Consider the following 26,578-nt stretch of genomic DNA (forward strand, 5'->3'; position numbering starts at 1 on the left):
GTTCAGAGAGGGATTTGAAACTGAAGGAGCCACTGGGAGAATGTAGAAAGTTCTTCTGGTCTAGACCTCATCATTTCCTCGTCTCCACAGACAACAGACAGAATAAAGCTCAGTCAGCATTAGACGATGTGATGTAAACTTTCACTGTCATTTATTGAAGTGTTTATAATGATTATTTAATATTCTGTAAACCTTGAGTTTTTTTCTTTTTTTCATTTCTAGATGTTTCTCATTGTTTCAATGAATGACAGATTTTAAGAAGGTAGACATGAGATTTTTCAAGGACAGATTGTAATAAGACATGATAAAGGGGAGTGACTTCAGTCTTCAAGTATTTTTTATAAAGAGATACATTTAGTTTTAACCCTTATGGACAATAACAACTTATTTATTTACTATATTATATTTTGCCGTTACAAAGTAGATTCACGAAAACATTGAGTACTTTGTGTATGTTGAGGTCAGTCCAAATGTCCTCTTTTTAAAAGTCAAAATATGCTAACTGCTCCAGTTCTCTCTCAGGATGGACTTTCAGGACTTCTGTTACTTCTTCACAGACGTGGTGGTTTGTCGCCTGGTGGAAAAACTCAGCTGTGGCTGCGCCGTCACTGGAAAGAAACCCAGTGCTTTGGAGAGTGGACTCCAGCTCCCAGAGACCCTGGAGCAGCTCCAGACGCCACCCGTCACATGACCTGTGCACTCAGTGTGGATAATAAAAGCAAACCAACACCTGTGGGAACACAGCAGCGAGGGAACAGGAAGGAAGCTCGCCTCAGAGAGAGTCAACTGGGAGGAGCTAAACTGGTTAAAACTTACAAATTAGAGCAGCCAAAACAGACAAAAAAAGTGGTAAAAAGGTTTCAAAGTGTTAATATTGGAACAAATGGTTTAAACTGGCAAATGATGGGCATGACAAATCATGAATGTGGTTAAATTGAAGAAAAAAAAATAAGCATAAAAAATATAAGCAAAAATGGGCTCAAATTGTTCAGAAAATATTCTGGCTGGTTTTTTTTTAAGTTGGTACATTTAGCATCTCCTGTGGTTCTCATCAGGAACTGCTGCACTAAGGAGACTTGGTAAGTTTAACTCTCAAATACGGTACTTTTTTGATTCCACTCTGCATTGTCTGCTCTTTCTTTATATTTGTCACCTTGCTCTGACATCTTCAGGATGTGCTTCTCACACAGGAAGTTCTCCAGCCTCTGGTCCTGGTGATGGAAGTACCAGTCCTCCACTACGTCCTCGTACTGCTCCAGCATGGTCTCACACTGAACACACACACACAACTGCATTAGTAAACACATGTTATTTAAAACACTAAACTATTACCTATTATGAATGACTCTTGTGTTGATTTAACTTTTAACAAAAACAAATAAATGTCGTCTAAAAGTTTTAAATGATCAGGTCCACCTGTTTCTTCATGTCGGTGACCTCTGCAGACGGTTGGTCCCACAGCTCGTACGGCATTCCCAGGTCCACTTTCACTTATTACCCACCAGGTTTTTTAGTGTGGTCATGGTCTGACTGGTTCCCTGTAGTCACACCAACAAAACACTGACTTCCTGCTTGGGTCACGTGATCAGCTTTAAAGGGATCGTCCACTTTTTTTTTTTTTTACAAGTTAGGTCTAAAATGATTGAAATGTACTATTAGAAGATCTATACCAAACAAAACTTATTATAATGCACCATATTTATTTTATTAACTTTTAAAAATGGGACTATTTTACCATTTAAGAACCTGTGTTCCACCATCTTGAAATCAGATGATTGATGATGTCACACGGCCCCACTGCCTGTAAACATCCTATTGGAGTGAAGCATTCAGCCTGCTTTTTAGATCCTTTAGCAGCTTTTTCAAAAAATGCCAACTCATGCTGCTTTTAGTTTCTCTAAATCAGGGGTCACCAACATGGGGAGCCCACATGGACCATAAGAAAATAAAAAACCCATAATTAAACAAAAATGGATGAAAAAAAAAAGAAAGATACAATTAAAAGGAAGATATAAGTTGTACTGTGAGGAAACAAAATAAATACCAATAAAAAAGAAAACTATAATTAAACAAATATCTATGTTTAAAATAATGAGTAAAATACAATTAAAAGGTAGATATAAGTTGTAGTGACATGGATTATTCTGACTGTTCCTTTTTAATTATTCATGTCATATAAAGATGTATGAGAACAGCATTAATGTCACTATATTTACCCTCAGGGATCAATGATTTACTGAATCTGATCAGGTTTATTGATTAAGTTTTGATCAACTTCATTTAAATTAACCTCATTTAAATGATCCTGATGACATCATTCCAGAACGTAATGATTAAACAAAAATAAATGTGCAAACATCACGTGTAAGAAGTGTTTTTTCACCACTAGAGGCTAGAATATTTTACAGTATCAGAAGTTATCAATAATCTGTGATGTTTCAGACTCTACAATCACTGGTATTGATGGTCTACAACAGAACAACTTTATCCAGATGTTCTGTAGCTCTGATGAGATGTTTAAACACTGAGCAGGTGAAGCTGATTAAAGCTGAGTCATGTTTTCACAGAGCACAGCAGCGTTACAAACAAACAGAGCTTTATAGACACATTAAAGTTAAACAGACACTGGTGTCTCTGATGTAGGAGTCAGTGATGATTTGTGTAGTTTTTTACCAGGTTAGACGGTGTTTGAAACAGACAAGGATGAGAGTGAGAAGAACATTTCCACATAAATAAACATGTTCCTTTTCTTCACGGTGACGCCGTTTTATTTATAGAGAACTAAATAATAATGTATGATTGTTTTCCCAAAATCCCACGGCACACCTGGACTTTCCTGGACACACCGTTTTGGAACCACTGGCGTAGAGGTTGATTTGCGTCACCTGGCTTTGACCCGCCTGGCCTCCAGGAGAGGGTCTCAGCTCACAGTCACAGGCAGGTGCAGGGTTTCTGTGCAGCGCAATGGCTCCGGGCGCTGGTCAGTTTACATTATAAGCAAAAGAAAACCTGATATTTTCCTTATGCCCTCACCTCCACAGGCCCTTTATTGGTCACGAGCCCAGTTGCTCATATAATCTGGCCTTGCCTCACGGTGACGGCGTTTTAAACCAGATTCTGCCCATTTCCCTGTTCAACAGTAGATTCCATTAACGTAGATTTTATAGGACACTAGTGTAGTTGTTAGCGCACTCAGAATGGAACCAAAAAAAGAGAGAGAAACACTCGCTGTAGCGCCTGTGTCCTGTAACATCTCTGATTGGCCAGCAGCCCAGGAAGGCGGTTCTCAGCAATTCTGATTGGTGAACATATTTTTCACTGAAATAATGGAGACGGGAAAAAAAACTTTGAGCACCTGAGGTTAAGTTATTGCAGTAGGGAAAACCTTAAAACCGATGCGATTAAGGTTAATCGTTCAGCCTTAGCTGGAGCTTTAATACATGCTGCACATGATACGTTTTTGTATTAAATTAGCCATCTTTAAATGTTTATTTTCACTGAGACATTGAGGCAAATTTGTTGCAGATGAGATTTTGTTAAAGATGCTGCAGATTGTGATAACTACATCACATTACAGCTTAGATATTGATAAGGGACCTCCGCCAGGGTGTATGCTAGTAATCTCCGTGAAAAAAACGTAATTGACGTATAATTACGTCAATGGCACTGAAAGAGTTACAAAGTAATTAAACAAATAATGTTTGGTTAGGCATAGATCTTCTAATAATTACATTTCAAAGGTTTTAGGCCAAACTTGTAAAACCAGTGGAGGATTGTTTAAAGGTAACAATGAGGCGGTGGACTGACCTTGGCGTAGCGTAGACTTCTAGGCCTCTATGCGTGAACGCTGTACTGCAGGATGCGTTCACAGATGTTGTCCACGGCCTCAGTCAAACGGGTCTCCCTAAACATCAACACACAGATCATCAACTACCCATGATGCAATGCTTTAAAATCCTAAGCATTCTAAAGCTATTTAAGGATAATTATGGTTGATGAGTGTGTTGTTCTTACAACGTGTACTATTTAATATTGCGTCTACTCTTGCCCGTGTCCAGCACCTCCCCCAACTCCAGCACCTCCTTGGACCGACCTGTCCTCTCCAGCGCCTCCTGCATCTCCACCGTCAAGAACTTACACACTAGAGGATGAAGAAGATCCATTAACAGCTGCTCTTTTTTCTTTGAACTTTATTAATAAATAGCTTTATCATTACTGTTCTAAAATAACATTTGTGATTGCAAACTTTATTTTTATGAGATTTGAAGAAAAGCCAAAATGTTTCTTTTTTAAAAGGTTACACTTTATTTCTATTTCTAATTGCCATAATAAGGGCATTCTGCAACTGCACCAAACTTGCCATATTTTAACCTATTCTCATCACTATTTCTTGCCATATTTTTTGCTCCTTTCAGTGCATTTTTTGCTACATTTCTGTCACTTCTCCAACAAATTTTTATCACATTTTTTCCACGTTGAAGACATTTTCAGCACTTATAAACCCTTTCCACCACTTTTTCCACCTAATGTTGCATATGTTGACCCATTATTGTCACTTTTAACCTCTTTTCACCATAATTCAAGCTTATTTTGCCATTTTAACCACATTCACCATTTGTCATGCCTATTATTTGCCAGTTTAAACTCATTGTTCCAATATTGACACTTTGAATCATGTATTATTTTTTTACAACTTTTTCCGTCCGTTTTTGGTCACTTTAATTTGCAACTTTTTCCCCTTCTTGTCTTATTTTCTTTTATTTTTCTCTAATTTGCAACTTTTAACAATTTTCTGTGTTTTATTAAAATCCCATTTTACCACCTTTTCCACCATTTTTGTGGTCACTTTTTAATGCATTTTATTTCTGATTAAAACAAGGATTTAAATTTTTAAGATGGCTATATACTAAGGTGCAAATAATAATAGAACTTCCTGAATAACACTGGATATTATTTAAATAATTAATAATAATAATAATGCATCAGTTTTATATAGAGCTTTATCATAGACACTCAAAGTCGCTTTACAGAATTAAGGTATTATTCTTTCACTCCACACTTAGTGGTGGTAAGCTACTGTTGTAGCCACAGCTGCCCTGGGGCAGACTGACGGAAGCGAGGCTGCCATAGTGAACCATCGGCCCCTCCCACCACCAACACTCACTCACACACTACATTCATACTAGGTAATGTAGGTGAAGTGCCTTGCCCAAGGGCACAATGACAGATACCACTGGGGTGACTGTCACCCACTGTGGCACCTGGAATTCTCAGTGGTCTCCATCATCTACTAACAGGACCAGACCTGCTGAGCTTCTGAGATCTAATGAGATCAGATAATGAAAGGCTGGTGTGGCCACAAAGTAAATAAATAAATGTGGTTATCACAGATTCATTCATTTGACAATCATAACAAGAAGAAAAAAGAAGTATTATATTTACTATCAACATCTTAGTGGCAGATACCATAGCACACCTTCAGAGGTGAGTGCAGTCCCTGTTGCTTTATCAGTATAAATAGATTTTTATCATTATGTTTGGATATGATTATTACACATGTTATAAACACGTAATGACTCATTACTCTGTGTTGATACACAGTAGTAGAGCCTGATTAAAATAATCCTACCTTCACATTTGTTGAGAAGTCTATCTCCTTCCTCCACACTGACTCCACTATAAAGACCAAACAGCTGTAAAACCATAAAAAGCTTCATTATTTCATCCTAAACTCTGGGTGACGTCAGGAAGGTCTGGAAGACAACGGCCACATCGGCATGATCGGAGCATGCGCAGTGAAACGTTACAGGCATGGCTAGTCGAGCATCGATCAGAACAGGGAGCGAGAGAGGATGTTCAACAGGATTTAACTTAAACTTACACATATAAAACACACATACCGGTACATATCTACGCTTATACTTGTTTTTGTGTTGTTTACTATTCCCCGTTTTACTTTAGTTGTTCTTTTAGCTTTTGACGTTGTATTCATTGTTTTTTCTCCTCATTTTGATTTTTTTTTTTCAGTTTATTTTGTTTTTTGTGTTTAACATTAATTTTATTGTCTCGTTCTGTAAATGTTTATTGGCCTTGTTGGCCTTGTTTTTCGGGTATGTATATTTATATTTTCAATTATTTCTAATTCATTTCACATGTGGTGCTGCTTAAACACACCTGTTTTCTCTTCATAATTAGCATAATTAATTTCAAGAAGAAACATCACAAAGCCTGTTATTAACTCCAGGTTTGATGTTATATTTTCAGTAATTATATTAATATTTTATAAATATATGATAATAATAGAATATTATTGCTGTCATTTTATTTGTTTTTAATTTACTCCGTTTTTCATCAGGAATTGAGGCCATTTTTGTCTTCACATAATTTTAATATTATTTAGGTGTTTATTTTAATGTTTTAGTGTTTTGTTAGTCTAACTCATTAATTTAATAAGTGTTTTTAGTTTTCTATATTCTACTTTAATTTGTAAAGTAATTTAAAAAAAATGAAAATTCCCACATATGAATTAAAAATCTTTCAACTATCTATGCTTTTGCTATTCCAGGCCACACGAGGGCGCCAGAGCCCATTGCATTATTTTAATAAGTTTTAAAAAGTCTTTAAAGGTACACCACTCATAGGTCGCCAGTCCACCTCAGGGTTAACACACAAAGACACACATTCTTACATTCAATTTAAAGATTAAAACAGTTTTTTTTTTTTGTAATATATGTTTTTTCATCCCCATGGAGAAATTCAGTTTTCCATACATGAACAAAAAGAAACAGAGGAAAAATAAATCTTGTATTATCTGTTCCTAATAACAATTAAAAATGAAATCAATTAGATTCCACAACATTCCACCTTAACTCATCACCAGGTCACAAATCATAACAAAAACACCATCATTTCTCTTACAGTTCTACAGTTATATTCATGTGTTTACAATTTTTTTTCATAACCTCTGAGAATTTTGTCTTTGTACATTTTCTTAAATTTGTAAAAACTTATACAACGTTTAAATTCCACAGTTTAACTCCATAAACAGACAGATTTCTGTTTTAATGATGTCCATACAAACATATTCCAGAAGTTATATTTTCTTCTATGGCAAACGTCATGTGCAACATTGTCTAGAAATAATTTTTTTTGTTTAGCTTTCCACATAATAATCAGAATTTCTAATTCGACATGATCCTTAAATTTAAGTAGTTTATTATCCATAAATATATGATTGGTGTGCTCTCTGTAACCTTTCTTACTGATGATTCTAATGTGGTAATGATATATGTGTTACACCAGACTTCAGTACAATAACTGAAATATGAGAGAATCATCAAGGAATAAAGCCTCCTCAACAAGCTGCAATCAAACACATCTCTAACTTTATATAAAATGACAATACTTTTGCTGACCTTTCTTTGTACATAATCAATATGAGCTTTCCAATGTCATTTTTCATCTAAAACAACACAGAGAAACTTAACTTCCTTGACTTTTAAAGGAAAAACGTAATGAACCCAACCCTACAGTTTATGCACCATGGAAAAGATTACAGTCAGACTATGGTCGAAGTTAGGAAAATATGGGAGCCAATTTAGCCAAAAATGTAATGGGCCCTATATCACTGTAAACCCAAATAAGTTACTAGAACTCAAAAAATTTGAGCAATTGATTACCTCAATTTTTATTTTTTTAAAAAATTGATTAACTTTGTCATCTCGTCGTCGTTTCCTGATATAGAGCCTCCCTCCCTCCCCCCACCCCACTGCGTTTTCGTCGTTGTTTTGTCGTCGTCATTTCCTGATTTAGAGCCTCCGTCGAAACTAATATAAACCGATAAATTTCTCCCTGATTTTAAAGTTTAAAGAAATTTAAAACAATTTGTTCTAAAAACCTCTTCATAAGACATGAAAAAGGTGATTATATTTGTATCTATGAACAACAAACTATGAATAATAATTCCCCCTTTATATAAAATATGTTTCTGCTGAATCATTTGTGTGAATAAAACAGAAAACAAAATATTCCTGAACTTATTGATTAAAGTCAGGTCATGTTCTCCACCACAGATCCTGGATCAGTACCAGTAGTGGGATGGTTCACTTTGGGTTAAAAGCATGAAACTTGGTACATAGATGGCATGAACACTACTGATTATTTTAGGATGTGGATCCACCTCAGCAACCTCCCCTAGTGGTCGTTATGACCATTTTTTTCAAACCTATATCTGCCTTTCCACTTTGTGGGAGGGGATGATGAAAACTAGAACTGCAAGCAGTTATAAAAGGGGGCCAAGCCTCGGCACCCAGGTTTTGCGGAGCCCATGGAAGTACATCACGAAAGATGACGGACTGGGGGCGAGCATCAGGACACAGGCCAACGTGCCATTTGTGGTGAACCCGTGGATATAAAGTTTATGAAGGTGTGATTTTAAATGTGAAAGTTAGAGGCCAAAATGTGTTTGCACTTAAAGCACCACCGAGCGCCTCAGTTTTTTGTATGGGTGGTCTGTGTGCTTTTCTGTAAATATCCTGTACATTTCACAGCCCTCAACATAATACTTGAGCTGCTAGGGCCGCTGATGGGACCGCTGCTGGGGGAGCTTATGGGGCCTCTGCTAGGGTCGCTGCTTGGGCCACTGCTGGGGGCGCTTATGGGGCCTCTGCTAGGGGCGCTGCTAGGGCCGCTGAAGAGGCTGCTGCTGGGGTAGCTGATGGGGCCGCTGCTAAGGCCGCTGCTGGGGGCGCTGCTAGGGCCGCTGAAGGGGCTGCTGCTGGGGTAGCTGATGGGGCCTCTGATAGGGCCTCTGCTAGGGCCGCTGCTGAGGCCACTGCTGGGGCCGCTGCTAGGGTCGCTGCTTGGGCCACTGCTGGGAGCGCTGCTGGGGCAGCTGATGGGGCCGCTGCTTGGGCCGCTGCTGTGGGCGCTGCTGGGGCCGCTGCTGGGGTAGCTGATGGGGCCGCTGATGGGGCTGCTGCTGAAGCCGCTGCTGGGGGCATTGTTAGGGCCGCTGCTAGGGCCGCTGCTAGGGCCGCTGAAGGGGCTGCTGCTGGGTAGCTGATGGGGGCACTGCTGGAGCCGCTGATGGAGCCGCTGCTGGGGGCGCTGCTGGGGCTGCTGAAGGGGACACTGCGAGGTCCGCTGCTAAGGTCGCTGCTGGGGCAGCTGCTAGGGTAGCTGATGGGGGCCCCAGCTTTGATGCGGCCGCTGCTGAGGCCGTTGCTGGGGCAACTGATGGGGCTGCTGCTGAAGCCACTGCTGGAGGCACTGTTAGGGCTGCTCCTGGGGCCGCTGATGTAGCCGCTGCTGGGGGCGCTGCTGGGGCTGCTGAAGGGGACACTGCTAGGGCCGCTGCTGGGGCAACTGATGGGGCCGCTGCGGGGTAACTGATGGGGCCACTGATGGGGCCAATGCTAGGGCCTCTGCTAGGGCCGCTGCTTAAGTCGTTGATGGGGCCGCTGCTGGGGCTGCTGCTAGGGCCGCTGCTGAGTTCGCTGCTGGGGATGCTGATGGGGCTGCTGCTGAAGCCGCTGCTGGAGGCACTATTAGGGCCGCTATAGGGCCGCTCCTGGGGCCGCTGCTGAGGCCGCTGCTGTGGCTGCTAGGGCCACTAAAGGGGCCGCTGCTGGGTCCGCTGAAGGGGGAACTGCTGGGGCCGCTGCTGGGGGTGCTGCTCAGGCCGCTGAAGGGGCTGCTGTTGGGGTAGTTGATGGGGTAGCTGATGGGGCCGCTGCTGGGGTAGCTAGGGCTAGGGCTGCTGCTGAAGCCGCTGCTGGGGCAGCTGCTAGGGTAGCTGATGGGGGCCGCTGCTTAAGTTGCTGCTAGGGTCGCTGCTTGGGCCACTGCTGGGGGCGCTGCTGGGGCCGCTGATGGGGCTGCTGCTGGGTAGCTGCTGGGGATGCTGATGGGGCTGCTGCTGAAGCCACTGCTGGGGCCGCTGATGAAGCCGCTGCTGGGGGCGCTGCTGGGGCTGCTGAAGGGGACACTGCTAGGGCCGCTGCTAAGGTTGCTGCTGAGGCCGCTGCTGGGGCAACTGATGGGGCCGTTGCGGGGTAACTGATGGGGCTGCTGCTAGGGCCGCTGCTGAGTTCGCTGCTGGGGCCGCTGTTGAGGCCGCTGCTGAGGCTGCTAGGGCCACTAAAGGGGCCGCTGAAGGGGGCACTGCTGGGGCTGCTGCTGGGGGTGCTGCTCGGGCCGCTGCTGAGTTCGCTGCTGGGGATGCTGATGGGGCTGCTGCTGAAGCCGCTGCTGGGGGCACTGTTAGGGCCGCAATAGGGCCACTGCTGGGGCTGCTGCCAGGGCCGCTGCTGAGGCCGCTGCTGAGGCTGCTAGGGCCACTGCTGGGGCTGCTGATGGGGCCACTAAAGGGGCTGCTGGGGCTGCTGCTAGGGCCGCTGATGCGGACGCTGCTGGGGTAGCTGATGGGGCCTCTGCTAGGGCTGCTGCTGAAGCCGCTGCTAAGGTCGCTGCTGATGCCGCTGCTGGGGCAACTGATGGGGTCGCTGCAGCGTAGCTGATGTGGCCACTGATGGGGCCTCTGCTAGGGCAGCTGCTTAAGTTGCTGCTGAGGCCGCTGCTGAGGCCACTGCTGGGGCTGCTGATGGGGCCTCTGCTAGGGCAGCTGCTTAAGTTGCTGCTGAGGCCGCTGCTGAGGCCACTGCTGGGGCTGCTGATGGGGCCTCTGCTAGGGCAGCTGCTGAGGCTGCTGCTGGGGGCGCTGCTGGGGCTGCTGAAGGGGACACTGCGAGGTCCGCTGCTAAGGTCGCTGCTGAGGCCGCTGCTGGGGCAGCTGCTAGGGTAGCTGATGGGGGCCCCAGCTTTGATGCGGCCGCTGCTGGGGCCGCTGCTAAGATCGCTGCTGAGGCCGCTGCTGGGGCAACTGATGGGGCTGCTGCTGAAGCCACTGCTGGAGGCACTGTTAGGGCTGCTCCTGGGGCCGCTGATGTAGCCGCTGCTGGGGGCGCTGCTGGGGCTGCTGAAGGGGACACTGCTAGGGCCGCTGCTGGGGCAACTGATGGGGCCGCTGCGGGGTAACTGATGGGGCCACTGATGGGGCCAATGCTAGGGCCTCTGCTAGGGCCGCTGCTTAAGTCGTTGATGGGGCCGCTGCTGGGGCTGCTGCTAGGGCCGCTGCTGAGTTCGCTGCTGGGGATGCTGATGGGGTTGCTGCTGAAGCCGCTGCTGGAGGCACTATTAGGGCCGCTATAGGGCCGCTCCTGGGGCCGCTGCTGAGGCCGCTGCTGTGGCTGCTAGGGCCACTAAAGGGGCCGCTGCTGGGTCCGCTGAAGGGGGAACTGCTGGGGCCGCTGCTGGGGGTGCTGCTCGGGCTGCTGAAGGGGCTGCTGTTGGGGTAGTTGATGGGGTAGCTGATGGGGCCGCTGCTGGGGTAGCTAGGGCTAGGGCTGCTGCTGAAGCCGCTGCTGGGGCAGCTGCTAGGGTAGCTGATGGGGGCCGCTGCTTAAGTTGCTGCTAGGGTCGCTGCTTGGGCCACTGCTGGGGGCGCTGCTGGGGCCGCTGATGGGGCTGCTGCTGGGTAGCTGCTGGGGATGCTGATGGGGCTGCTGCTGAAGCCACTGCTGGGGCCGCTGATGATGCCGCTGCTGGGGGCGCTGCTGGGGCTGCTGAAGGGTGCTGCTCGGGCCGCTGCTGAGTTCGCTGCTGGGGATGCTGATGGGGCTGCTGCTGAAGCCGCTGCTGGGGGCACTGTTAGGGCCGCAATAGGGCCGCTGCTGGGGCTGCTGCTGAAGCCGCTGCTGGGGCAGCTGCTAGGGTAGCTGATGGGGGCCGCTGCTAAAGTTGCTGCTGGGGCCGCTGATGCGGCCGCTGCTGGGGCAGCTGCTAGGGTCGCTGCTTGGGCCGCTGAAGGGGCTGCTGTTGGGGTAGCTGATGGGGTAGCTGATGGGGCCTCTGCTAGGGCTGCTGCTGAAGCCGCTGCTGGGGGCGCTGTTATGGCCGCTAAAGGGCCGCTCCTGAGGCCACTGCTGGGGCCACTGCTAGGGCCACTAAAGGGGTCGCTGAAGGGGGCTTATGCCGCTGCTGGGGTAGCTTATGGGGCCTCTGCTATGGCCGCTGCTTGGGCCGCTGCTGGGGGCGCTGCTGGGGCAGCTGATGGGGCCGCTGATGGGGCTGCTACTGAAGCCGCTGCTGGGGGCACTGTTAGGGCTGCTATAGGGCCGCTGCTGAGGACGCTGCTGGGGTAGCTGATGCGGCCGCTGCTGAGGCCGCTGATGTAGCTGCTGCTGGGGCTGCTGATGTAGCCGCTGCTGGCGCTGCTGAAGGGGACACTGCTCGAGCCGCTGTTGGGTCGCTGCTCGGGGCGCTGCTCGGGCCGCTGAAGGGGCTGCTGTTGGGGTAGCCGATGGGGCCTCTGCTAAGGCTGCTGCTGAAGCCGCTGCTGGGGGGCGCTGTTATGGCCGCTATAGCGCCGCTGCTGAGGCAACTGATGGGGTTGCTGATGGGGCCTCTGCTACAGCCGCTGCTTGGGTCACTGCTCGTGCCGCTGCTTAGGTCGCTGCTGGGGTAGCTGATGGGGTGGCTGATGTGGCCGCTGCTTTAGTCGCTGCTGGGGCCGCTGCTGGGGCTGCTGCTAGGGCCGCTGCTGAGGCCACTGCTGGGGCTGCTGATGGGGCCACTAAAGGGGCTGCTGGGGCTGCTGCTAGGGCCGCTGATGCGGACGCTGCTGGGGTAGCTGATGGGGCCTCTGCTAGGGCTGCTGCTGAAGCCGCTGCTAAGGTCGCTGCTGATGCCGCTGCTGGGGCAACTGATGGGGTCGCTGCAGCGTAGCTGATGTGGCCACTGATGGGGCCTCTGCTAGGGCAGCTGCTTAAGTTGCTGCTGAGGCCGCTGCTGAGGCCACTGCTGGGGCTGCTGATGGGGCCTCTGCTAGGGCAGCTGCTGAGGCTGCTGCTGGGGGCGCTGCTGGGGCTGCTGAAGGGGACACTGCGAGGTCCGCTGCTAAGGTCGCTGCTGAGGCCGCTGCTGGGGCAGCTGCTAGGGTAGCTGATGGGGGCCCCAGCTTTGATGCGGCCGCTGCTGGGGCCGCTGCTAAGGTCGCTGCTGAGGCCGCTGCTGGGGCAACTGATGGGGCTGCTGCTGAAGCCACTGCTGGAGGCACTGTTAGGGCTGCTCCTGGGGCCGCTGATGTAGCCGCTGCTGGGGGCGCTGCTGGGGCTGCTGAAGGGGACACTGCTAGGGCCGCTGCTGGGGCAACTGATGGGGCCGCTGCGGGGTAACTGATGGGGCCACTGATGGGGCCAATGCTAGGGCCTCTGCTAGGGCCGCTGCTTAAGTTGTTGATGGGGCCGCTGCTGGGGCTGCTGCTAGGGCCGCTGCTGAGTTCGCTGCTGGGGATGCTGATGGGGTTGCTGCTGAAGCCGCTGCTGGAGGCACTATTAGGGCCGCTATAGGGCCGCTCCTGGGGCCGCTGCTGAGGCCGCTGCTGTGGCTGCTAGGGCCACTAAAGGGGCCGCTGCTGGGTCTGCTGAAGGGGGAACTGCTGGGGCCGCTGCTGGGGGTGCTGCTCGGGCTGCTGAAGGGGCTGCTGTTGGGGTAGTTGATGGGGTAGCTGATGGGGCCACTGCTGGGGTAGCTAGGGCTAGGGCTGCTGCTGAAGCCGCTGCTGGGGCAGCTGCTAGGGTAGCTGATGGGGGCCGCTGCTTAAGTTGCTGCTAGGGTCGCTGCTTGGGCCACTGCTGGGGGCGCTGCTGGGGCCGCTGATGGGGCTGCTGCTGGGTAGCTGCTGGGGATGCTGATGGGGCTGCTGCTGAAGCCACTGCTGGGGCCGCTGATGAAGCCGCTGCTGGGGGCGCTGCTGGGGCTGCTGAAGGGTGCTGCTCGGGCCGCTGCTGAGTTCGCTGCTGGGGATGCTGATGGGGCTGCTGCTGAAGCCGCTGCTGGGGGCACTGTTAGGGCCGCAATAGGGCCGCTGCTGGGGCTGCTGCTAGGGCCGCTGCTGAGGCCGCTGCTGAGGCTGCTAGGGCCACTAAAGGGACCGCTGAAGGGGGCACTGCTGGGGCCGCTGCTGGGGATGCTGCTCGGGCCGCTGAAGGGGCTGCTGTTGGGGTAGCTTATGGGGCCCCTGCTAGGGCTGCTGCTGAAGCCGCTGCTGGGGCAGCTGCTAGGGCAGCTGCTAGGGTCGCTTCTTGGGCCACTGCTGGGGGCGCTGCTGGGGCAGCTGATGGGGTCGCTGCTAGGGCCGCTGAAGGGGCTGCTGTTGGAGTAGCTGATGGGGCTGCTGCTGGGGTAGCTAATGGGGCCTCTGCTATGGCTGATGCTAAAGCTGCTGCTGGGGGCGCTATTAGGGCCGCTATAGGGCCGCTGCTGGGGTAGCTGATGGGGCCGCTGCTGAGGCCGCTGATGTAGCCGCTGCTGGGGGCGCTGCTGGGGCTGCTGATGGATGCGGCCGCTGCTGGGGGGCGCTGTTGGGGCCACTGCTGGGGCTGCTGCTGAAGCCGCTGCTGGGGCAGCTGCTAGGGTAGCTGATGGGGGCCGCTGCTAAAGTTGCTGCTGGGGCCGCTGCTGGGGCAACTGATGGGGTCGCTGCAGCGTAGCTGATGTGGCCACTGATGGGGCCTCTGCTAGGGCAGCTGCTTAAGTTGCTGCTGAGGCCGCTGCTGAGGCCACTGCTGGGGCTGCTGATGGGGCCTCTGCTAGGGCAGCTGCTGAGGCTGCTGCTGGGGGCGCTGCTAGGGCCGCTGAAGGGGGCACTGCTGGGGTCGCTGCTTTGGACGCTGCTGGGGCCGCTAAAGGGAGCACTGCTGGGGCCGGTTCTAGGGTTGCTGGGGTATCTGATGGGGCTGCTGCTGAGGCCGCTGCTGGGGCCGCGTGCTCCTCTGTGAAGAAACACTCCCTGCAGCTCCTCTGTGCAGTCCTCTGAGAAAAAAAACTCAAAGCAGCTCCTCCATGAAAAAAAAAAAAAAAACTTTCAAGCTTTTCCGCACGCTCCTCTATGAAGAACAACTCCCTGCAGCTCCTCTGCGCGCCCCTCCGTGAACAAAAACTCAAAGCAGCTCCTCCGCGCACTCCTCCGTGAAGAAAAATTACATGCATCTCTTCCGCGTGCTCCACCGTACAGCAAACCTCAATCCGCGCGTTCCTCAGTGCAGTTCCTCTGCGTGCTCCTATGTAAAGCAAAACTTTGTGCAGCTCCTCTGCGCGCTCCTTCATGCAGGAGAACTCTGTGCAGCTCCTGCTTCGCGCACTCCTCCACACACTGACCTTGCAGCTCTGCCACGCACTCCTCCATACAGCTCCTCCGTGCACTACTACCTTGTAGCTCTTCTGCGCATTACTTTGCATGTTTTTGACAGTATTGTAGCTATTCTAATACTGCTACTATGAGTTGTTTCTAAGGTCCCTGTCGCCCCATGATCTCTGGAGAAGTCAGTCTCAAGTGGCTTCTTTGATCCAACATTTGTGTTTGTTTCCTTTTGTCCAAACTATTGTCGCGTTGTCCCAATCCATGATGTGATTTTCTTTTGTGCAGTGGTCTGATATTGCAGACTTAAGATTTTTCTGTTCTGTTGTCTCCTTCTCACCCTCTCTACGACGTTGAATAGATCAATCTATGTATTGAAGCTTTCTTTATGGACAAACCCGTAGGACACACCAAAGCAATCAGTAGATTCTTCTGAGGAAGCCTAACAGTTGGCAGTTGAAACATGTCAGGAGATCAAAAGTAAATTTCCTCAAAAATAGTTTCACTTGCTCCTGCATTGTGTCGTCGCACCAGTAAGAAGCTTGAGACACGTGAAGTAAGAAAATGAAAATGAACTCATTTTTGCTCAGGGGTCAAATACCAGTTTGATCTCAAGTGGGCAGCATATTTTAGGCGGGAAAAAAGCTATTTCAACATTCATGCGCCCTAATTTGCACTTCCACGTGTAAATACAATATCGATACAATATCTAATTTGTGACCAATTTTTGTGTAATTTTGGGAATTAAATTATAAAAATGACTGTAATCATGATGAAAGCACGGGAAAATTGCGAGCTTCTGGAAATATTGTAGTTTCATTGAATTTTTTAATTTGTAGAGACAGATATCAGGGTCAATGACGTATATTAAGGATTTTCACCGCATGACTTTTCATAAAATGGGCATAATCAGGCAAGGTTTGTATGAATATTATGATGGAAATTAAAATACTTTGAAATCTTATACAGGACTACAATAAAACTAAAATTGGGCTGAAAATTTATTTGAATAAATTTAGTCATTTTAAAGATCTGTCATGACCAGACAGTCGCACCACATAATATTTTGACACTTTGAATAGCAGAAGAAATTACAGAACAAATAAAAAAACAAAATTTAAAGTAAGTGCATATGTACTAAGATGCAACATATTTGGTATATTTTTATGCATTTAAACCTTTTATTTTGACTAAAAGAAATTCAGTTGGACAGAATATTTAGGTGTCACGTCGTTGAACCATTTACAGCTGAAATATTTAGTAATTTACAGGATTAATTTTACTTTCTCCTGCGGGCCGAATTGGAAGCTCTAAAGGGCTGGATTTGACTCTCAGGCTGGGAGTTTGACACATGTTCTAAACCCACATTTGTATCAGTGTCTTAGAAAACCTGCAGCAGGAGAGTTTGTCCTTTGGTAAGTTGGCCTCATTTCAGTGTGTTTGTGTGTATGTGTGAGTGACAGTGATAGTACACCAAGTTAATGACACTGTTTAAGTCATCAGTGATATTAATTGCAGGGGGTCACTGACTCAGCAGTGTGTGTATGAGAAGCATCGTGACCCCGGGTCAGTGAGCGGACGTGTGTGTGTGTGTGTGTGATTGTGACGTGGTTCTTGATTAAATAAATGATGGCATAGCCAGGATATACATTTTTAGTGCTTTTATTCCATTAAGTGAACAACAATAACAAAAAACTCCAGGATGAAGATGAGCGCTAGACAAATAAACAGAAAAAGAGAATAAATATTTACAATAGATACAACTGCACATGCAACAAAGTAACAGACGCCTTCTGGCTTACCTTCATTGCACCCAGACAGGACATACACTGACAGGGAGAGCAGAGACTGGCTCCCTTCTATAGCCCTTGGCTCCTCCCCCTTGTCCATTAAAACCCATAATCAGGGTTTTCTACCTAAAAACCCATTCATTTCCACCCTAACATCTATGTAAAAATCGGGCCATTTATTATTTAGTGGACCCAAACAACTTTTCACACTGGAAACAATACACAAACTGCCATTACTACACAGAGAATGAATTCAAAGTGGAAACAAAGAAGGAAAAAGGTCTGTCACTTATTCACTGTAATTGTCGCAGTATGTATGCAAATTTTGAAGCCATTAAGGATTACATCTCCACATTGTATAAGTTTGACACAATAACACTGTCAGAAACTTGGCTGAAAGAAAAAAAAGGCATGGATTTTATGATAAAAGGATATAAATTTGTCTATAAGAACAGATTACATAAGCCAGGAGGAGGGGTAGCACTATTCATAAAAGAAAATATAGAGATGGAGATTATAGAGTCGATGAGTTTAACCGTGGAAGAAGTGATGGAATGTATAACAGTGAAAATTACAAGTCCAGAGGGACGTAAGATAATAATCTGCTGTTTGTATCGTGCACCTGACTGTAAAATAGACATATTTAATGAGAAATTAACTAAAATGATAGAAGAAATTAAAAATAAGAGATTACTGATATGTGGAGACTTCAATATAAACATTTTAAATCCTTTAAAAAATACACACATTGAAGACTTTACAAATTACATGTACACAAATGGATTAAAACCTCTCATAACGCAACCAACCAGAATTAATAAACACAGCTCAACACTGATAGATAACATCTTCACAAACATACAAAACACAGATGTAAAGAGTGGTATATTAATAAATGACATCTCTGATCATTTACCAATATTTATGATACTAAACACAAAAGAGAAGAAGAACCTTGAAAATCATAACACAGACATACAGAAGACTGGAAGGAGAAAAACAACTAGAAAACTTTAAACAACAGATAAAAAGAGAGACGTGGGAGAGTGTTTTCAAGGAAGAAGACGTGAACGTAGCATATGACACATTTACAGACACAATAACGACAATATACGATAAATGCTGCCCTTTGAAACACATAACAACCAAAAGTAAAACAAACAATGTACCATGGATTAATAAGAAAATAGCCAACGTATGCAAAAAGAAAAACATTATATAAAAAATATATAACAGAAAAAACATTAAAAGCAGAAGTACGTTATAAAAAATACAGAAACAAAGTCAATAATTTACTAAGAGAAAAAAAGAGAATATTATGAAAAACAATTAAAAGAGAATAAAAACAAAAACAAAAAATTGTGGGAAATAATAAACAACATAACCATGCGCAAAAGCAAAGAAAAAAATGCAGATCATTTTATAATAAACAATGTAAAAGAACACAATAAAAACATAATAGCACAAGAACTCAACAGTTTTTTCATAAATACTGGAAAAAACACAGAGAAAGAAATAAATAAACACCCAACATTTAAATGGAATCATTATGACAATGAGAAGAAAGACATTGATAAGTATCTTGTACTTGAAGAAGTAACAGAAGCAGAGGTGGACAGAATAATCACTACCAGTACCTCAAAAAAATCCAGAGACGTTAATAATCTAACTATGACTTTAATAAAAACCATAACGGCTGAAATAACCCCGCCATTAACACATATAAGTAATCTATCATTTAAGAATGGTGTTTTCCCAGAGAAAATGAAAATTGCAAAAATCAGACCGATTTACAAGGGTGGAGAAAAATGTAATTTCACTAATTATCGACCTATATCAATATTACCACAATTATCAAAAATTCTGGAAAAACTCTTCATGAAAAGACTCGACAAATTTATAGAAGACAATAATATACTACATGAAGGACAATATGGATTTAGAAAAGGACGTTCAACAGCAATGGCTATAATTGACATCACGGAGAATATAAGAGAAGCATTAGAAAAAAAACTATTTGTATTCGGAATTTTTCTGGACCTAAAAAAAGCCTTTGACACAATTAATCATGATATTCTAGAAGAAAAACTTCAAAATTACGGAATAAAGCACAACGCCTTAAAATGGATTAAAAGCTATATGACAAATAGGAGACAATATGTTGACTTTGAAGAACACACATCAAAATGCCAAACCATACAATGTGGTGTTCCACAGGGTTCAATTTTAGGGCCAAAACTGTTCATTTTATACATAAACAACATTTTCAAAGTCACAAATTGCCTCAAACTAACGTTGTTTGCAGACGATACAACCATTCTATGCACAGGCAAAGACATTAACACTCTAATAGAGTCAACAAATGAAGAACTATTAAAAATTCAAACATGGTTAGATGTAAATAAACTAGCCCTAAACGTCAGTAAAACAAAATTCATTAACTTTGGAAAGAGAAAAAAAACAGGAGATATAAGACTGAAACTAAACATGGAAATAATAGAACAAGTAAAAGAATATAGAGCACTAGGAGTGTGGATGGACGACAAGCTGACCTGGAAAAAACATATACAAATAGTTAAAAACAAAGTGGCCAAAAGCAGTTACATCCTATGGAAGCTTCAACAAATCCTACATACCAAATCACTTAAAACAATCTATTCTTCACTCATAGCATCGCACTTAAATTACTGCTCCGAAATATGGGGTAATAACTACAAAACGTATCTTGAACCACTATTTAAACTACAAAAAAAAGCTATAAGAATTTTACATAAAGTACCACACAACGCACACAAACGATTTATTTGAGAAGTCAAAATACCTAAAACTGCAAGAAATAATACAATACAACACACAAATACACGCATTTAGGGCTGCATCAAAAAAACTACCACATTAAATACAAAAACGTTTCACATACAATCAAAATTCCTATGACTTCAGACATAATAATGTGTTTAGACCAAACAGGATCATATCAAACGTTGGCAAACATAGTACTGTGTATAGAGCCATGAACCTCTGGAACAGCCTTGACGCAGAGACACAACAATTCGTAAATCTGACAAGATTTAAGAAGAAAACACGGAGGATATTTCTACACGCATACAGGTCCCAAGTCAACTCTTCATCGAACTATACAGCGACGACATGGAACTCATCAACTGGTCATTGAGCACCATCGACAAAATCTTCACGACGAGGCAATTACTACAGCACGAATCAGCGTGTCCAAAGGACACAAACCCAAGTGGATATGTCATGGATGCACGAGGGAGAAGCCAGATGCTCTGTTTCTCCCAGCTGACAGTGGAAGATGTGGAGGACATCTATCTGCTAGGGGTCATGATCTTTGGCCTGCTAATGATGGGGGTATGTGTATGTGCCTTTCTGATGCATCGTATGCTGAGGTGACTTTCCGAGGATATGAAGGTTCTCTGAAAGAAGAAGAACTTTTCGTTTGGAGAGTTGGAGGAACGTAAACAACGACTGGAAAAGAAAGCCCGAGGAGATACGGAGAAAAAGGACAGTGAGGAGGAGTAACAACAGGAACAATGACTGCAGACGAGAACACATCACATAAAAAAGGGAAAAAAAAAAAAAAGAGACATTAATGAAAAGATGAAATTATGAAGAAGATAAGAACGTTTGACTAGGGAAGAAACGAGGTTTGATGTAAAATTATCTGTGTTCAAATCAGGGGACGGATCTGGATAAGCATAATGCTTTTTTCCGTCGCCCTTTCCGGCATGAAAAAGGACAAAAAAAAAAAACAATGATGTGATTTTGATCTGAATGTCAAAGTGAATTTCTGTGATTGCAACCATGTCGGAAATGAACTGAATAAATAAAAAAAAAAAAATAAAGTAAAAATGACAGTCAATAATTTCTACAATTATTCATGTTTTCCCTAATTCAGGTGTAGATTTCTCAGCCTCTCTAAAAACAAATAATGTTAAGTAAACTCCACAATATTAGCAGAGCTCACAGTATTTCCATGCTGATATCACATAATGGGAGTTATTTCAAACTCAAATTGTTGCAGGAATTTTCAGTTTTTGAAAGTTACGCAATTTTTCCTAAATTATTTCACAACATTTTCCAAAATTAAAAAAAAAGTTGCTCTCTAAGATCCTACAGGAACTGATATCTGCCTCATATTGTATTGTTGGTGCTTTACATACTTTATATTTCATTTATAGGTAGAAGTATAAACTAGGGCTGGTTTTCCTATAATCTGCAGCCCTTTGGACCTCAAACTGGTCCGTATTTGAACCCTCAACTAAAAATAGTTTGACAGCCCTGATATAGAATCTGTCATTAGTGTATAATAATAATAATAATGTGAATCATTCTTCATATACATCATGTATGAATACAGAAGCTATAGAATGTATATCCTGTATAGAAAGTGAACAAAGGGAAACTTCTTCCTGCTTACTTTCCAACTGATCATTGTATTGATCTTTTCTTTCAGACCACACCTTCAAAGATCAACAACTTCCTGAACTGTTGGTGTCCATTTTCCAGCTGACAGCAGGTTTATGTTGGAATCCTGTGCAGCCTGATCTCTGGGTTCTTCAGTCCAACACTGGAACCAGAAGGTGTCGTCACCATCCGTGTGTCGCTGGGATCTGAAGATGATTCCTGCTCCATGTCTCCATCCACACAGAGATGTGAGTGGAGAACAGATGAAGTGCTGAAGGTCTTCCCACACTCATCACATCTGAAAACATTCTTCTCATGAACTCGTTGGTGGAGATTAAGTTGAGATTTCCACTTGTAAGATTTTCCACATGTGTCACATTTATGAGGTCTTTCTGATGAGTGGCTGGTTTGGTGATATTTTAACTGTTGATATGTTGTAAAAACTTTGTCACACTGGTCACAGGGACACACTTCATGTCCAGTGTGAGATCTCAGGTGTTCAGTGAGGGTTTGTTTCTTTTTATATATTTTTCCACAGTGGTCACAGCGATACAACTCTGTTCTGGAGTGAGTCTTCATGTGCAGAGTCAAAGATGATCTTTGTGTGAAAGTCTTTCCACACTGTTCACATCTGTGAGCTTTGATTCCACGGTGAATGAGAACATGTTGACTGAGGTTTTCAGATCGACCAAAAGTCTTTCCACATTCATCACATTCAAACTTTTTAACTCCAGTATGAACGACTTTGTGTCTTATTAAGGTAGAACTCCGCATAAAAGCTTTTCCACACTGTTCACAGTTAAATGGTTTTTCTCCAGAATGAATTCTTTGATGTCTAGTGAGGGCTGATTTAAAGCTATAGGCCTTTCCACACTGGTCACATGTATGTTTAGCTTTAACTCCAGCTTGGCTCTGCTGTTGAACTCTTTGCTCTGAAGTTTTTCTCTTAGATTTGTTTCTTTGTTGTGGCTGAGCTTCATGGTCCTGAGAACGTTGAGGTGTCACTTTGTTCTGGCTTCCAGAGTCCTGTAGAACAGTTAGAGATTAAACACAGAGAAGGAACCAAACAAACATTTGTGAATCAGTTGTTAAACCTCCAGCCCTAAACCCTACAGAGTGAAGGTAATTTAGTATGAGACAAATGTCCTATTGTAACACTTTTCATAGAGTGTTTCACTGACAAGGCTCAAAGTTGCTGCAGATCATCTAGAGAAGTGGGACACCAAAAGAGATCCATGGATTTTTGCTAAGTTTACAGAGTTTGCAGGACAGAGCCGTGAATCTTGGCCTTTTTTGTTTTTTTTTTTAAAAATACACAATGACTCCAAAAATACAAACATTACAGAAAAATACACCAAACAAAATAAAATATAGAAATTTGTCAAAAAAAAAAAAAAAAATACACCAACAAACACATTTATCATGCACATGTCCCATAGAATTAAACCAGGGAAATCACACATGCTTTTTATAAATTATTTTTTTTATGAATGTAGAAAGTGAGAACCTTCCTTTACTTCTTTTATCAATTAATTAATCTAAATCTAATTTTAAATCATATTTAATTTACAGAATACCATACCAGATACTTGTTAAGCTTATTTTCTACAATGCTTGTCCAGCTTGAAAGAACATGGATGGAACACAAGCAAGACGTGAGATAAACTCAGCTTTTAAAAGTTTATTCAGTTTTGTTGTAGGTTTTGTAGCAGGTTGAAAACCTTAAAGAAAAGGATGAAAAAGAGAGAAAGGAAGAATGAGTTCTAATCAAATGTTTTTAAAAGAATGAACCACCTGAGCTTTTCCTATTTTAAACATTTTATTTATTAAATAAATTAATTTTCTGCTATTTAATGTTTAATGTTTTTAAATCAACCTACAATGTTTAACTATTTCTATTTGTACAATTAAATCATGTGCTTTGTTGTACAAATTTTATCCATTTTAATTAAAGTCTAACTTTGTAACAATGTATTTTACCCATAAACTTATTTATTAATTTTAGTATTTATGTAAATGTATTTATCTGAAACTCTTAACCAATATTTATTATTCTTAACATATCTGTGGTTTTATTATTCATTGTTTTAACCTAAATTACACTATGAAATCACTATATATATATATATATATATATATATTATATCAATTGGATTAAATATTACCTTAATGTATTTTGACTAAGATGTCACTAAACAAACAAACTGGTAAAGCCAAACACTTTGGCTGTAAAGTTAACTTACATTTGGGTCAAAATACATATCAATCAATCAATCAATCAATCAATCTTTATTTGTATAGCGTCAAATCATAACCAGTGGTATCTCAAGACACTTTACAGTAGAGCAGTCTTAAGGACGGACTCTTCATTTTATGGATACACACATATGCATATATACGTATATACACATACATATGTATCCCACACCCAACATGAATTCATCATGGCGGCAAGGAAAACCTTCTGTTAAGCAGCAGGAACCTTGTGTGGATCCCATTCCTATGATGAACAGCCATCCACGTTATGCTGTGTTGGGTGTGTGCAGAGGAAAGGGTGGAGACAGAGTTGTTGAGACTCTGTAACTCCACACTGAGGATCCCACGGACCTGCAAGACAAAAGCCAGAAGGAGTACAGGAGCAAACACACAAGGGAAGAAGCAGACATAGAGGGAGTGTTTGAGAGAGGAATGGGACCCTCTCCGGAATCAGCCTGTGTACTTTAACATGACCTATATTCTAACTTAAATACGTACTTTTAGGAGCTTAAAATAAACATAATAATTCAATAAATCTGAAGACACTCACTAACAACATCTCTGAGCTCCTCCACTACATTATCTGAGAGTCCAAACACACAGGTGTGATAGATTTTCAGTCAAAGTAGTAGAAGGAGGAGCTTAGACCTAATACTTATGTTGGGGCTCCATCTAGTGTCTAATTGTAGAACTACATCTACACCTGACCTCAGGTGAACGCAACGGAAATTCACAGAATCAGGTTTAAACACCGTCACTGTGAGGGAAAGAACATTTTTTATGCAGAAATGTCCTTCCAACTCTCTTTGTAGTCGTTTCAAACACCACCTAAACACCGTCTAACCTGGTAAAAAACTACAAAAATCATCACTGACTCCTACATCAGAGACACCAGTGTCTGTTTAACTTTAACATGTCTGTGAAGCTCTGTCTGTTTCTCATAGCGCTGCTGTGCTCCGTGAAAACATGACTCAGCTTTAATCAGCTTCACTTGATCAGAGCTACAGAACATCTGGATAAAGTTGTTCTGTTGTAGACCATCAATACCAGAGATTGTAGAGTATGAAACATCACAGATTATTGATAACTTCTGATACTGTAAAATATTCTAGCCTCTAGTGGTGAAAAAAAACACTTCTTACACGTGATGTTTGCACATTTAGCTTTGTTTAATCATTACGTTCTGGAATGATGTCATCAGGATCATTTAAATGAGGTTAATTTAAATTAAGTTGATCAAAACTTAATCAATAAACCTGATCAGATTCAGTAAATCATTGATCCCTGAGGGTAAATATAGTGACATTAATGCTGCTCTCATACATCTTTATATGACATGAATAATTAAAAAGGAGCAGTCAGAATAATCCATGTCACTACAACTAATATCTACCTTTTAATTGTATCTTACTCATTATTTTAAATTACATTTTTGAAATACATTTTTGTTCAATTATAGTTTTCTTTTTTATTAGTATTTATTTTGTTTTCTCACAGTACAACTTATATCTTCCTTTTAATTGTATCTATTTTTCATTCATTCATTCATTCATTTGAGCAGCATATTACAAACTTATTTTACATAACAAATCTAAAATAGTTGTGCTCAAAAGGAATTAAGGTTTTTTTTTTATTTATTAGTATTTTGTTTCCTTACAGGAGTTAAAAACTAATATTTTCTGAATATTCATTAATATTTCTAAAAAAACGGAATTTTAAAAAATTGATGTGGAAAACAGAATTTGGAAAAAAAAATGCTTTTAAATGTATGAAATCTTTTTAAAAATTGTAAATCAAATCGAAATATCTGTCAGAAAAATCACAATTAGGTTTTTTGTGAAAATGGTGCAGCCCTAATTAAAACACAAATGCATTGAAGCTGTGATTAAACGTTTAATATTCTATCAGAGAGTAATGATGTTTTATATAACGTGGACCAAGTACAGTTGTGATGTTAAAGGTCTGTGTTAATGGAGGGCTACATGTAACTACAGTGTCTAAGTGACACACACACATAAAACACACTTACACTTGCTCCCATCAACTCTGTAGTGCTCACATGTATTAAATACAGACGCTCCACGAGTCCACAGACAAGTTGGTCTGTTCTAGACAAGCGGCACTGACTGCGTCGTTTACTCACGTCTTTATAACATCATGTTTGGTCAGATTTTTAGTGCATCACTAATTAATAATGTAATTATTACCAACTAAATTATTCAAAGGTCACTATTAACCTGAAAAAACCATAAACTATACCTTTATCAGGTCTGTCTCTAGTTACATTAAATTCTAGATAGATCTGCATAATGATAATAATCATCTTACTAGCACAAGCTAAAAATCTTTTCATAAATGATCTTTTTATGAATATAGAAAATGAGATGTTTCCTTTACTTGTTTTCTAAATTAATTAATATAAATCAAATGTTTAATCGTATTTAATTTGCAGAATACCATACGATATACTGGGTTCAAAATATCAACACCATCATTTTTAAATGAAAAAAAGTAATATTTTTAGTTGATTATTATCATATTTTAGTGTTTTTCTATATATATATTTGGTGTAGTAGAGGTGTGTGTAGATGTGACCTAATAAAGACTGTCAGTTATTTTCATGCTACGAGAGTAATTTTTTAAAAAAAAAAGTTCTTGCTGATTAATGACAGTATTTAAGGTTATTTAATCAATAAAAACCATCAGCAAATCAGAGTGTTTTATTATTAATATCTTTGCTGTAGTGGATAGAGAGAGATATAATACAGACTGTTGGTTGTTTTCAGCCTATTACAGTAACTGTTAAAGAAGTCATTTTTAAGTTATTCTATTTTTATGATCATTTACAAATAAAAATGATTTAAAAACCATTAAACAGTAGTTTCTTACCATCTCATCTGTAGTA

At 43.0% G+C, this 26,578-nt stretch overlaps 1 protein-coding gene and 1 pseudogene across 1 annotated transcript; both read right to left on the reverse strand.

Moving 5' to 3' along the window:
* Nucleotides 1–134: 134 nt before the first annotated feature.
* Nucleotides 135–6,018, reverse strand: LOC114459627 (protein canopy 4-like; annotated as a pseudogene).
* A 6,248-nt stretch (nt 6,019–12,266) lies between these two features.
* LOC114459614 (mucin-5AC-like) lies at nt 12,267–15,247 on the reverse strand. Its single transcript, XM_028441799.1, has 5 exons — nt 15,220–15,247; nt 14,384–14,874; nt 13,703–14,331; nt 13,393–13,642; nt 12,267–13,235 (listed from the first exon to the last, which is right to left on the reverse strand). The coding sequence occupies exons 1-5, from the start codon at nt 15,245–15,247 to the stop codon at nt 12,507–12,509; spliced, it is 2,127 nt and encodes a 708-aa protein (XP_028297600.1). The 3' UTR covers nt 12,267–12,506.
* Nucleotides 15,248–26,578: the final 11,331 nt, after the last annotated feature.

This window comes from Gouania willdenowi, unplaced genomic scaffold (genome assembly GCF_900634775.1).
Source record: "Gouania willdenowi unplaced genomic scaffold, fGouWil2.1 scaffold_332_arrow_ctg1, whole genome shotgun sequence".
In the NCBI taxonomy this organism is placed as follows: Eukaryota; Metazoa; Chordata; class Actinopteri; order Blenniiformes; family Gobiesocidae; genus Gouania; species Gouania willdenowi.

Bases quoted from the DNA above. Each gene is read 5' to 3' on its own strand.
- LOC114459614 (XM_028441799.1), bottom strand. From the start codon at position 15,247: ATGGAGGAGTGCGTGGCAGAGCTGCAAG. The intron at 14,875-15,219 runs GTCAGTGTGTGG...TTTTTTTCTCAG, and splicing joins GTGCGTGGCAGAGCTGCAAG to AGGACTGCACAGAGGAGCTG. The intron at 13,236-13,392 runs GTGCCTCCAGCA...TGGCCCCATCAG, and splicing joins GCCCTATAGCGGCCCTAATA to TTACCCCGCAGCGGCCCCAT.